Source organism: Pelmatolapia mariae, linkage group LG15, assembly GCF_036321145.2.
Source record: "Pelmatolapia mariae isolate MD_Pm_ZW linkage group LG15, Pm_UMD_F_2, whole genome shotgun sequence".
In the NCBI taxonomy this organism is placed as follows: domain Eukaryota; kingdom Metazoa; phylum Chordata; class Actinopteri; order Cichliformes; family Cichlidae; genus Pelmatolapia; species Pelmatolapia mariae.
The window spans coordinates 12,278,551-12,292,371 of record NC_086240.1 but is presented as its reverse complement, the minus strand read 5'-3'; the positions used below and the strand labels follow the sequence as shown (position 1 = coordinate 12,292,371).

The following is a 13,821-nucleotide window of genomic DNA, read 5'->3' as shown; positions in this document are numbered from 1 at the left end:
ATGCTTCAGCCAATACCTTTTGATTAGCCTTGTCTCATGATTTTTTGCTTTGTGGTAATCTTTATTTTGTATTCTGTATTCACTGAGATATTTGAATGCTAATCAATAAAATCAAAAATCAAAAGGTGGACTTAGTGTACCTAGTCTTTCACACACTGCTTCTACATGTGGTGTTATTCATCTGAGGTTGTATTTCAATGCTTTTAAATGCTTTTAAATCCTTAAGATCTTGTAAGGATGAATTTTTTTTAGGTCCTAACACAAAGAATCTTAGTACTGACAGAGGTTGTGCTTTCTTTTTTACCATGACAGTAAGAGGAATACAGTGATATGTGTGGTTTTTTGGCATTAAAATAGTTTCAGTGTTCATCTTCTGAATCTCATAAATCCAGAACAACACTGACTCTGACAAGTTAGAAAACAAGAAATAGTGGCTCAGTGGAAACTATGCAAATACAGTATTTACAAAAGTAAACCAAGCAGCAATCACTTTATAAATAAAGGGATTTTTTTCTTTTTGGATTATGTTGCATGAGTGAATTATAGTGACCAAAATGTCTTTAACACATATGAAATTATTGGATATAAAGTAGAAATAATGCTTGACTTCACAACATAAATGTACTAATTAAGATAATACAAACAAACAAAAAACAAACAAAAACAAACAAACAAACAAACAACATTCTATATTGGCCATTTGTAGTCTAGGAGAATTTGTACTAAGAGGTATCGTTTTGCTTGGAGGTCTGGAGTCTTGCTGATGTGTTATCCCAGCAAACATAAAGACATGTTGGCTTTTTCTTTCTTTCTTTTTCATTTTTCTTTCTTTCTTTTTTTTTTTTTTTTTTTTTTTTTTTTTTTACAAAACAACCTTAAAATCAGTGCTTATAGTGTATAGATATGGCAATAATAGTGATGAAAAAGCACTTTGCACTGCTTACAACATACTTATGAAACGTAAGAGGCCAGAACTTTGATTAAATAGCACAGTTAACTCCTAACCAACTAAAGTTCAGATCACATACCACTCGGTGTGTCATGCAAGATGAATGTTTTGGTCCAGAAGTCAAGAAATATGAGCATGGATGATTTCCTATAAATTCCTATTAACTTGTCCAAAATTTGCTTGAGATGCCAAAAAAGATGGGTATGATGCAGTCTTGGAAGAAACTAGAATAAAGGCTTAAACAGGATTGGGCTCCTGCCACAGGTAGCTCAGTATTTTGTCTGTGAAGCTAATTCAGTTATGGCAAAGCATTAAAGGAATATGGCTGCAGTGTGTCCTGGCCTACGTGCAGCCATTTGACCCTGACAGTCTCCTCAGCGCTGCAGTCTGGAGGGAGTCCGATTGAACCTCCTGTTGCCTTCTCTCATCTTCTCCTTGTGTCTGGCCTGGACGAGACTGAACACCACCTCTGCCAGCGTCATGCGTCCTCCTGTCTGCCCTGCCAGGCTGCCATCTGTCCCATCGTTGGCCATCTTACTGCGCACGGTCCTGATGAAATAGGTGCGCACTTTCCCCTGGTGCTCACTTACCTACAATGAAAAACATAGATCAAAAAGTGAAGATGTGTGTATTGTCACAGTTATGCTAAACACAGAGGTTATTCTACAAAATTTGTATGATAATGAAGACTTTCTGAACATAAATTCGCTGCTGGCAACATGTTTTTATGCTTGCTGGATAACTGAGATGGTTTACTGAACCGAACCATCTAGAGCAGCTAGTAGGATCCAGCCATCACCATCACTCGATAGCAACACATTATGGATCACCTTAAACTGTGAGGTTTTTGGATAAAATGCTTCTCCCACCCTTAAAAAAATGCAACATAATAAAATCAAAGGAGATCAAATAATCCCCCCCCTACTGGAAGTCAGAATAAAGTTCCTAACTCCGAAGATGTCATTCATTGATTTAAGAACCATACCTTATAGTCCACAATGCTGTGGCGTTTTAAAAATAAACAACATTTGTTTAAGCTCAACTACTCTTCATAGACAGTCTCCACTCACCCCTTTGACAAATATTTCTCCACGCAGCTCCAGGATGAAGCCCCAATCTGTCAGGATCCTTCGGGTGGCTTCGGGTACTTGGATGCGTCCGCTCACACCTGTGCTGTCCATGCGGCTGGCTAAGTTCACTGTGGAGCCCCAGATATCGTACTGCGGTTTGGTGGCACCGATCACCCCAGCGACCACAGGCCCGTGAGCAATACCTGTATGAGTCCAAACCCAGACAATAATCTCAGATATTTGCTACAACACTAGAAATTGTGCGTGTGTGCTTTTGTGGGGCTGTGGCAGGGCAGCTTCTTACCCACACGCAGCTGAAAGCGTTGAGTAGAGTTCCTAATAATCTCTTTCAAGGTCTCCTGCATCGCCAACGCAAACAAAACCAGCTCGCTCAGGTGGTTCCATTCATCCATTGATTTCTGGAGGAGACAAAGATAAATATACAGTTTCATGCAAGGAGATAATATCATAATAAGTACCACAAATCAAAGCAAAGCTAATAAGACAAAAGGAAATAAGACCACATCCAGAAAAATCCCCCACCTGTTTATCTGGAGCTAAACCCGATGCCGCCATGTAGCAGCTCCCAATTGTCTTAATCTTCTCCACATGGTGAAAATACGGCTCCTCAAACAGCTTGTTAGAAGATAAGATTAAATTACACATCAAGTTTAGCAGCTGACTTATGCAATTAGATGCTATCCTATTTATCAAACCGGGACTTGTGTCAACTCAAAGCCTGGATTGAACTACACTGTCTCTGTTTTATTTTTAACCGATAAATAATTGGTCCAAAAAGGATAATCCATAAATAAACCACTGTCATGTGATCATTTTTAGTCCAACACTCACCTCATCAAAGCCGGCAATTATCTCATTGAGTAGGCGGAGGCATTCCACTCCTTCATGCTTGATCTCTTTCTCCTCGAAGTACTCATCGAACCCAGCGATGGAGGCAAACATGACGCCCACTTCATCATAGGACTGGGAGTAAAGATCCTAAAAGAAGAGTCATGATGGGTGATTTCTTAAAATCCTCTTTGTTTGAGTCAGGTAAGGTACTGTGCAAAAGTCTTGAGCCACCCAACGCTATAAAACCACATCATTTGTTCCAATTTGTTTAGTTGAATCGATGAAAAATGCGAAGTATAACACAGTTTGACAGTCATAAAATAGTATTTTTGCACCAAGAACGCATGCATGTGCATGGTGTGTCTTAAAACTGGACAAGTGGACGACAAAAGAAGAAACAGGACCTGAGAGATGCACCTGGCCCTCAGTTGATCCAGCTACTGTTCACTGAAGCCTGATCAAAAATGGTGTCAGTGGAAGGGTGGCTGTCAAGAAGCCATTAATAAGTAAGGGAAACAGGGAGGAAAGTAACTGAATATACATGGCAACAAGTCTTATAAAGTGGTGAATCCAAATGGGAAATTATGTTAAAATCGCCGTCGCTATGTACTGAGGAGGTAAAGAGGTATAACATTGAGTGTCTACAGCCATGTGTAAAACACAGTGGAGGTTTTGTCATGGTTTGGGGCTGCATATCACCCAGTGGGGTTGGAGATCTTTTAAAAAATGATCGGATTATAAATAAAGGAAAGTGCCAGATTTTAAAAAGTACTACATAACGTTAATTTTAATTGTACAATTTCAATATAAGGAAACCCGTAGACAGAGGTTGCTATTCATTGGTCCAATCAGTATTTTCGAAGCACTGATGGTCACTCAGACTGATTCTGCTGTGGACCAGACTATCAGTCAAAAGAAGTGAGGCTAAAGGTTTTGGGGTGTTTCAGCTACCTCATCATGCTTGCTCCGGTCCAAGAAATGTTGAGCTACATGAACTGGTAGGATGTTGTATAGCAGACACTCATTGTGTTCCCGCAACTCCCTCATGTCTGCCACCTCCTGCTGGGCCTGCAGACGCCACAGGAAGTCCAGTCTGGCAGTAGCCTCCCACTGGATAGAAAAGATACAGCGAGATAGAACATCATCTACCTGCAACACAGTCCTGTGTGACAGAAAACAGTTTTAGTTTCAATAACACAGACCAGAAAGTGTTGCTATAGTGACAGGATCATCTATAACTTCAATCTGGGAAAATGAAGTGTATGAGCACCTGACGTCCATTATAGAAGACGGCAACAATAAACATGGCCATGAGAAGGAAGGAAATTCCATTTCTTCTGACATAGTGAGACCTGTAACAAAGTATATTAGGAAAATCGATACACTCTGTGGGCAAAAATATACCTACACATTACACTTAAAGGAGATGCTCAGCTTTGGAACGCATGGCATGAAGCTCCCAGTGCACAGTTTTTGTGCTGATGTTAATGTCAGATGAGGTTGGCTCAACTAACTGGTGTGGCCCAAAACTTTTGATCATAAATTGTGTATAGAGGCGAATATTTAAATATAGCACTGTGTAGTAAAACTACAGCAGCTGTGCAGTTTGTATGCTGCTCGCTGCTCATACACTGACCTGTGCAGCATATCATGGCGCGTGAGTGAGACAAAGGCAAGGTGGCTGAGGTAGGAGTAGACAGCCACTGCTAGCAGCAGCGTTGCCAGCTTCAGCAGAGAGTTCAGACGCAAAAACACCGCACACGTCACCATGGCAATCACCCCGCTCAACACGAAAATCTAAAGGGAACAAATTGGGAAAGATGAAACAAGCCGTAATGACCTCATTTTATTGAAACCCAATGTGATTTATTGTTATTATTTTTAATACAAGACAGACATTTGGATAAATCAACAGGAAATCACATAAAATCTATATAATAATTGTCCCAAATTTAAACTACTGTTTGCTTGCCTCAGGGTAAGTGCAGACAGTGAGTGGACGTGAGACTGTGCCAGTCTTCTCAGTTATGTCAGCCTCTCCTGTGTTCATGAGGATGCACCACACCTGCAAGCAGCACAAAATGTTCCAACCTGGTTCTGCATCATAGAGTATAACAAATATAAACCGGAGGTTTTGCTTAATTTTGCACTCTTTTCTAATAAAAAGAAGGTTTACTAAATAATTTTATCACTGCAAAAGACCCCTTTTACCTTCTTATATTTAAATGGGCTTTTTACATCACACAAAAGACCCCTGTGCTTACTACATTTTTTAACTTGTTGCACTCCTCTGTCCTGTTTGCATGCCAAGTGTGCTATAAATATCAGCAGGGAAGTGCAACTTTCTTCTTTTTGCATATGCATTTCAGAGAAGATTATGCAAATTAATGTGCATTTGGTTTACAAGGGTCAGTTACCAGGTGCAATACTGCAGACATACAAAGGAAAAAGTCGTGTTGATGAACATGGCAGTTTATGTAAATTATTCTTCTCTTGTGTTATTCAGACTCTTACCATGTCAGTAGAGGCCAACCCAAAGTTGATGAAGATCGCTATGAGGGTAAACAGGTTACGGGCACTGTTGTTTTCATGAATCCAGCAACAGAAGTGCTGCAGTGATGAAGGAGTCCACTTGAACTCTTCGGCAAGGGCAACCAGTAGCAGCAGCATGTGGGCAAGCAGAAAGACTGAAAACTGGAGGACAGCAGGGAACAGTCTACGATTGGGGAGGGAAGAGGGGGTTAAGAAAAAGAAGAAAGTGAGTGAAGTCATGAATATTAACACATTAATACAGTGTAGAACAGAAAAAAAGAAGTGCAGGTATCCAGTGTGACTGCATGGTTCAGTGAATTCTTTTAAATACCAGCAGGTGGCACCAAAGTAAAGAAAAACAAAAACTTAAGCACAGTAGCAGTAAAGTCTGGCAAAAACACTACAGGGAGCTCTTTTTATAATACTGGTTATACTGATGTGAAAATTGATATTTATTTAAAATGCTATAAGCTGAATTGAAGTACAAAATTACTTAATGGAATCATAATAAGTGGAATTAACAGTGAGGACTGATTGTAACATATTGGAGTTTACTACCTGGGGGTGGGGATGAGGGCCTGGGCAGCCATGAGAAACAGAAGCAGGATGAAGGAGCAGACCAGATTGGAGTTGAACATTTCATCTCTCATCTGGGAGAACTGGATGGGCCAAAAGCGAGAAAAATAAATGTCACTTTTAGCTACGTCTTTAAAAATCAGCTTGGATCTCTACCTTTTCTTTACAGTCTACCTTGTCCTCGATGTTTGTGTCCTTGAAGACAAGGGTCAGTGGTGTGATGTGCTCTCTGTGCATACGCTCACTACTTCGAAGCTCAATGGCATGCTTGATGCGTTTGTTAATCTCTCTCGAGTTGGACTGCCAAAGGGTGGGCATTGAGCCATTTGTAAAAGCAGCTAGAATCTAAAAGAAAAGAATAGAAATGACTGATTAGGTGAGTACAGGTGAGTCTCAGATGTGCCGAGCTCTTCAGATAATACGATTCAAATTCTTCACCACCTGACCAAAGGCACCAAATTCAGCACCTTCATTTCTGTTTGGTATTTGCGCACTTACGCTGTTCATGTCAATGACAGTCCTAAAAGGTATGTCCGGACTCCAGGTTTGAATTGGTTTTTGAACTTTGGGGGGCTTGATGTGGTTAACTTTGTCTCTGTCCTGCTGAGGGCAGATGAGGAAGGTGTCAATATTATATTTTCGTAGGAAAGCGTTCCTATCACGACCATGGCCCTCTTCTGTCTTGTAGGTGCCTTCTAGACAATCGAGAGTTGCCCTTGAGATGTGGATGCGTCTGTTTCAGGGAGAAAGCAAAATTGATGCAGAAAGAAATTAAAAAATATTGTGGATGATGTAAGACAAGAGATCATCATTAATGCATCACCAGATGAAAATATATACCCCCTCCAAATGTACCTATTAAGAAATTAAATAGCATGTTTTTTATTCTTTTCTTAAACATTTTCTTACAGAAAGCCTGGAAACCTGTCAGGCACATCTTTGTCAGGTAACATACTTGACAGGAGTTTCTCTAATGGTTGCTGGTGCTCACCCAGGTATGCCCCCCGCTTCCAGCATGTTGGCGATGCCCACGTCCCAGGACCAGACATCAAACTGCCATTTCTGCAGACCCAATACCCCACAGAGGACAGAGCCCGAGTGGATGCCGATCCTCATGTCCATGTCGAAGTTCAGCTGCTTCCGTACATACCTGGTGAGGGTAAAGTGATCGTGTCTTACAAACAAAAATAGGATCTTATACTCTCATATGGATACCTATAGACCCATATGAAAAAGAAGGTGGACCCTTTTTCAAGGTTGAAGCAGAAGCATTGTGTTACACAATGTATTGATACACACCTGAATGCTGCACACCAGCAAACTGCCCAGACCTCTGCTTTTACGGAGGTGCTCACACTTGTTGATCATCAATTAATCAAGTGCACTTAATTAGCAGGATCTGGATGCTACTTACCTGCTTAATTCATGTGGAAGCAGTAAAGGAGTACTTAAAATTTTCACACAGTGCTTCTGCATTTCAGCTTTGTTTTTTGTTAATCTTTTGTTATTTAGCAGAGGTTATATTTACATAATTTTAAAACCACGTAATTTTGTTTTTTAAATTAACTTGTGTTTGTGTCTTTAAATATGATGACTGACCGTATAGTATTGATCATAGCCAGACCCATCTCAACACAATAACGGGCATGGGCACGCTGGGGCTTGGGAACCCCTGACACACAGTAGTAACAGTCTCCTAGTATCTTTATCCGCAAGCAGTGGTGTTCCTGTGATAAAAGAAGAAGAAGAAGGACATTAGAAGCTGGAAGATGTTTTACATCAACCAAAAAGGGCTTGCTCAGGCCCTCACCTCTGCCAGTCGGTCAAAACGTCCAAAGAGCTCATTGAGGGTTCGAACCAGATCCTGGGCCGACAGGTTCATAGACAACAAAGTGAAGCCCTTAATGTCTGCAAAAAGGATGCTACAAGAAGGAGAGAAGGACTAAAAAGTCTGAAATGACATAGCAAACACTTACTATTGGCATTAGGTTTGCCTGCAACTTGATAATCAGAGTGAAAACCCACTTGGCTTATAAATCTTACAAGTCAAGGTTACAAGGTTACAAATTTAACTACTAACATACTAACTCGTGCATGTATACCTGACATCTTTGTACTGGTGGATATAGATCTTGTGAAACTCTTGAGGGTTTAGATCATCTTCCATAGCACTCATGTCAGCAATCATCTCCAAGGCAACAAAGCGAGGCAGGATCGACAAAACTAGGCGGTCCTGTGAAGAAGTGTAACAATGTGAGAGTCAAGGAAGTGAGTTAATACAACCAAAGCTTTCATCATAACACAGATAATTCTCTGGCTTTAAATTTCAGGACAGCTCCCATCTTCATTGTACCTGTCTTTGATTCTCTTGCTCTAATTTGAGGCGTCCTTCAATGCAACGTCGGGTCTCCAGAAAAACCTGGCGCTGGGCGTGGTCTGTCAGGTAGTGGATGAACAAGCCAGCTGTGTTCATCCCCAGGTACAGCAGGCCTTTGGCAAACACCTGCATCGAAAGAGTGTGAATACTACATTAATTCATAGAAAAAAAGCTTTAAAAAAAGTTTGAAGGGGAAATTGGGGAACCAGTACTGGACTGAAGCTTGGGGGGAGGGTTTCTAATTCCTTTAAGAATTGTTTGTTGATTAATATGTCAATAGAGACCCATGAGCTTTCAAGAAGTACAATGAAATATTTTTTTTTCTCCAAAAAAAATAAGATTCATGCCGTAGGTGACAAGATTAAAAAATAATAATAACGAGATCATACCAGTGTGCTTTAAAGCCAGGGTAAGTAATGTGTAAATGAAATTCAAGTGAACTGAGTGACTTACATAAGCGGTCATCGGCTTAGTTTTTTGAAACCACACATAACAAGCAAAGGCTGGATCCTACTGAAAAACTTAGGACAGTGTTTGCTTTCAAATTCCAACATTTCTTTTGTAGATTTGTGCCTAACGCTGCTGTAAAGTCTAAGAAATCAAACTTTCCATAAGCCTTAACAGTGTATCACTGATTTATCGGCATGATACACATTTTAAAAATGTAACAGTAGGAAAGGAAATTCAAAGGGGACTTTTTTTTCACCTTTCTCAGAAGCAAAGCATCACTGTAGCAGCATACTATCTCCACCAGAATGTGCAGCATTGAGGAGAGGGTGCCCGCACATATGGCCCACAGCAGAGGTAATGGCAGCAGTGTGTATGTTGCGAACAAAGTGAACAAAAGGTACCACGATGGGTCTTTTTCTAGTCCGTACACCAGACCCCCCAGCACCTGTGTGGTCTGTGACAACCAGCTGGCGAGGCCGGCGTAGTGAAGCCACTGTGGGGACACGGAGTCTTTGTGGGTTAACACTATGACGCACAGAACTGTTGCTAACGCCATGAACATGCCCGTCAGGCAGCCACGCAAAGTGTCTGTGGAAGCTTCCGGCGCCAATGCCAGGTACAGAACCAACATGTGCAGCTTGGCCACCACGTCTATCACATTGGTGATGGCCAGAGAATTACGTCTTTGGGTGGAAGAGTGCTGCTGGTAGAGTTTCTCCAGGTCGTGGGACTTGAAGGTGTGCAACAGCGTGGGTATGTAGACACCACAGACAGTTCGACCCCAGTGGACGAAGAAGTCGGCGTCGCTGGAGTAGTCGTTAAAAGCACCCCCGGTGCTGCTGTGTGTGCTGGTGGAATCGCGAACCAAGGGCTGGACTCTGAACGTGGAAGAACGGCGTTTTGTTACCCCACGTGAGGCTTTGCTGCGGATTTGCCTGTTGATCTCCTCTATGTAGGTATCTGTCACAAAGATTTTGCGTGCTGGTTCAACACCCAACTGTCAAAGGATAAAAACAGGATCCTTCATTCAAAAAAGTTACAAGGCTATTATATCTTATTTGGCAAATCAGGGTAGACAAGATTCAGCATGCAAAAATAGCAATTACACTTACATGGATAGTCTAAAAACAGCCACATTCACACACAAAGAGGATTAATAGTCAGCAGCCACTCTTACTGGCCTTTAAAACCGAGGTCACTGGCATCAGGCCAATGCCAAGGTAAGGGCAGCGCTCACTTATTTAGCCAAGTCAACAAATCCTTTTGAAGCAGGGGAAACATTAATTCATTGTTGCATATCTTTCTAATACTCTTTTACTTTTACCCCTATTATGATGTAGAAATAATAATAAAACAGCAGTGCTGCTTCATGCCTTTAGGCTGCTGGTTACTAAAGTATCTGTCTGTGAAATTAAGAGGCACAGGGTTGAGACACTCCTTTCAAACCATGTACAGGTTAAAAAAAAAAAACAAGGCCTAAAAGGCAAAGCAAGGTTGAGTCTGAAAGCAAGGAAGCTGAATCATCCCCCACCTGGCAGCAGGACCCCGAGGTGCTTCAGCAAACAAAAAAGGCAAAAAATGCTAAAAACCTAAATCCAGTTGTTTCTGAGTAGGTGTACAAAGCTGCTACACACCTGTCTCTTTTCACTTGTAACTTTCTTTATTTTGCTTTCGTCTCTTATTTGCCACATGGGGATAGAATGAGTCTGTGCGCAAAAGCATAACAGCAAGCAAGCCAAAATGAAGAAGTGTTACCATTATGGATGCTGAATTTTGAGACTTGCTTCTAGAAGGATCTTGTGAGGCTTGCTTTATTATCACATGTCTATTGTAAATGTGAATCATTTTTGAAATATAAATGCCAAAACCATTTCAACACACATTAGATATGCATAATGGTAAGAGCGCATTAGATTGTAATGGTAAGAGTAATAGCTTTATTTTGAAAAGAAACATAAATTTCACATGTGCTTGATAGCCATTAGTGAGGTACGCTTTTGAATGCAGTATAAAAAGTGCGTCATAAGGCCAGAGCTCCACACAGACAGACACAGCCTCTTCCAGTACACAATACTAGTGTGCAAAAAAAAAAAAAAAAAATCTGAACACATTTACAACAATCTAAAACTCAATCACCTGGGCACTGAGCTCCTGCTGGATAATGATGTGTTTTACTGCATTCTGCCACAGCATCTTTTTCCGCCGCAGGCCAGGGGACATGGTGGGGGTTACACAGGGCAGCTCACGCAGCCCCATGGGGGAGACCTGCGTTGTGTTAGCGAAGGTCACCATGGTGGCGACCTCAGCTGACCTCAGCTGTTGGTATCGGATCAGGAGCAGGTAGGAGCCTGGAACATGAAGGGAAAGGTGGAGTCAGTAAGGACCAGATTTGGTGTTATTGCTTAAAAAACATTATAGTTCATCAGTAAGTTTTATAATAATAATAATTACAACTTTATTTATATAGCAGATTTGGAAGCTGTTTTGACAGACAAGTCAAAGTAGAATACTAAATTCAAACAGATAACTGGACATTATGGCCAGTAATTAACATGTAAAGTAAGCCCACTTTAATTCATTTCAACTTTCATCTTTCATCTACCTAATTTTGCCTAATATGAATTTGTCTTACAGAAACATTTCACTATGAATGACCTGCAGTGTGAGTATTTGTTTGAATAAATGAGGAAAAGGGAATTTGATTGATAGACTTTTATACAGAGGAACTTTGGGTGGCTTTCTGTACCAAAGCCACTGGTGCAACTACTATCATAAAATGCTAAATATAAAGGATTTTTGCAGTTTGATGCATCTTAATACCCCGCGTGAAGGATTTAATAATCAAAGGTCTTTATGTACTATATAAATTGAGTAAAAAATCCCTCTGAGTTCCTAATTCTTTTAGATAAAATTTGTTATGCTGCACACATTCAACCATGCCAGAAAGGGCCACCTGGTCGGCTCCACGTGTTTACGCAGTGTGTGCCAGAAGAAAGGCAGCTTTCCAACGAATTATCTGGCCAGATTTAGACCTGAGCTGGTTAATGCTCAGAGTTAAACTCCTCCAGGTCCTTCTGGCTCTGGATGCTGTTGTCCCACCCACTCACAGTCTACTGCCACCGGGCTGATTCGCACCAAGATCATGTATCTGCACAGAACAGACTGGATATGCTAAAACACATCATATTAGATGAGTAATTAGGTACAGTATTTTTTTTTATTTTATTTTATTTTTTTTTTTATGTGTATATATCTATTTTTTTTATCTATATGTATTTTTTGTCTGCTTATTCTGTTGGTTTTTGTTTTTTGCCCTTTTTCCCCGTCCCTCTTCTCAGGTTTTTTTCTTTCCCTCTTTCTTTCTCCACATTCTCTCCTCCAGTCAAGTCTGTCCCGTATTCAGCAAGTGAAAATAAAATAAACAATAAAAAGTTGAATCAAATGGACCATTACGGCAAGGCTGGGATGGTCCATTTGGTAAAGTAAATCCGTTGGGCATCTTTCTTCGCCTTTAGACAATAATTCTGATGGCAAAAGAACCAAACGGGACAGGTTAAAAAAAAAAAAAAAAAAAAAAAAAAAAAAAAATTAGGTACAGTATTAAGTGTGCATCTTTATTTGTTTTTGATCATACAGCAAATATTACAGTTTCTCTGATGTAGAAGAATCCCTTTGTCATTCCTCTTTCAGCAGTTTCAGCTGTCAAAGCGGACAATAAGCTCCCCGTAAGCTACAATCTGTCAAAAAAAACAACCCCCCCCCCCCCAAAAAAAAGCAAAAAGGATTGTAAACCACACAACTGACCTGTAACATTTCCCGTAAAGTGCATCCACTGACAATACCTAGTTTCTGCCATTGTATACGTGCATCCAGCTCATCATAATCCATTTTTGTTGATTTCATCGGCTTTGATATTTAAGACACGCTATAAAGGGAAAAATGAAACTTGAAGCAGCCCTCGCTGTGATGCTGTATCCAACACTGATGCGGACAGCGACATACAGGCCTGGCGAGACTCGTGGAGTCGTTCTTTCAGGACTGCAGGTCACCATCTGGACTATTTTGAAATGATGTCAAGAACTGCCACAAAGCAGAGCTGCAGGAGTGAAGAGTGCAAAGAGGATTAATTAGTCAGCGGCCACTCTTACTGGCCTGTAAAACCGAGGTCACTGGCACCAGGACAACGCCAAGGTAAAGGCAGTGCTCTCTCATTTGGTCAAGTCAACAAATCTTATTGAAGCAGGGGAAACATTAATGCATTGATACACATCACTTTAATACACTCTTTGTTTTACTTTTGGTAATGTGCAAAAAATAATAATAAAACAGCAGTGCTGCCTCATGCCTTTGGGCTTCTGGTTACTAAACTACCTGTCTGTGAAATTACAGACACAGGGGTGACAAATTCCTTTCATACAGTGCACAGGCAAAAACAATGCCTAAAAGGCAAAGCCAGGTTGAATGTGAGAGCAAGGAAACTGAATCATCTCCCACCTGGCAGCAGGAGCCCAAGGTGCTTCAGCAAACAAAAGGCAATGAAGCTGCCTTTGCTAAACATTTTAATCCAAGTGTTTCTGAGTAGGTGTACAAAGTCACTGCACATCTGTCTAAATACAAATTTCAAGGCTCTTCTTTGTTTTTAACATTTCATTTGTAAGGTCCAGATTTTCATAACAAAACACAAACATACAAATTTCATGTTAATATCTTATGAATTACCAAAATTACCCATTTGAACAGAACAAGTTGTAGCTTTTAATACAAAATCATCAAATACTGTTTCCCATGATAACACAAACTCTGCTTGCTATGTGTGTGTCTGTGTGAAGATGAATAAAGGAGTCATTTCCACATTTAATGCTGAAGCTCAGTGTTGGAAATAGAGAGCTCTCCAGTTATCGTTTGTCTTCTAACCCTGAATTACTGACAATGCTTCTATATAAATACAATATTTCTTACAAACACTCCATCTGGTAAGACTTCAGTCAGCAAATCTTCTGTTGTTTTTCTTTCTT

The 13,821-nt window shown here is 40.6% G+C and overlaps 1 protein-coding gene across 1 annotated transcript; it reads right to left on the bottom strand.

Annotated features, from left to right (window-relative positions):
• Positions 1-853: 853 nt before the first annotated feature.
• si:dkey-206f10.1 (adenylate cyclase type 8) lies at positions 854-13,453 on the bottom strand. The gene is made up of 21 exons (XM_063494821.1): positions 12,611-13,453; positions 10,943-11,154; positions 9,063-9,803; positions 8,333-8,482; positions 8,082-8,212; positions 7,790-7,901; positions 7,579-7,706; positions 6,971-7,129; positions 6,478-6,712; positions 6,154-6,324; positions 5,962-6,062; positions 5,386-5,587; positions 4,844-4,936; positions 4,508-4,668; positions 4,142-4,223; positions 3,823-3,981; positions 2,872-3,018; positions 2,563-2,655; positions 2,324-2,438; positions 2,020-2,222; positions 854-1,539 (listed from the first exon to the last, which is right to left on the bottom strand). Exons 1-21 carry the CDS (start codon positions 12,660-12,662, stop codon positions 1,324-1,326), a joined length of 3,663 nt encoding a protein of 1,220 aa, XP_063350891.1. The 5' UTR covers positions 12,663-13,453; the 3' UTR covers positions 854-1,323.
• Between the last annotated feature and the right edge of the window lie 368 nt (positions 13,454-13,821).

Coding starts and splice junctions, on each gene's coding strand:
- si:dkey-206f10.1 (XM_063494821.1), bottom strand. CDS start 12,662: ATGGCAGAAACTAGGTATTGTCAGTGGATGCACTTTACGGGAAATGTT. Junction 8,483..9,062: donor ATGCTTTGCTTCTGAGAAAG/GTGAAAAAAAAG, acceptor CTTTCGATGCAG/GTGTTTGCCAAAGGCCTGCT. Junction 7,902..8,081: donor CACCAGTACAAAGATGTCAG/GTATACATGCAC, acceptor TCCTTCTTGTAG/CATCCTTTTTGCAGACATTA.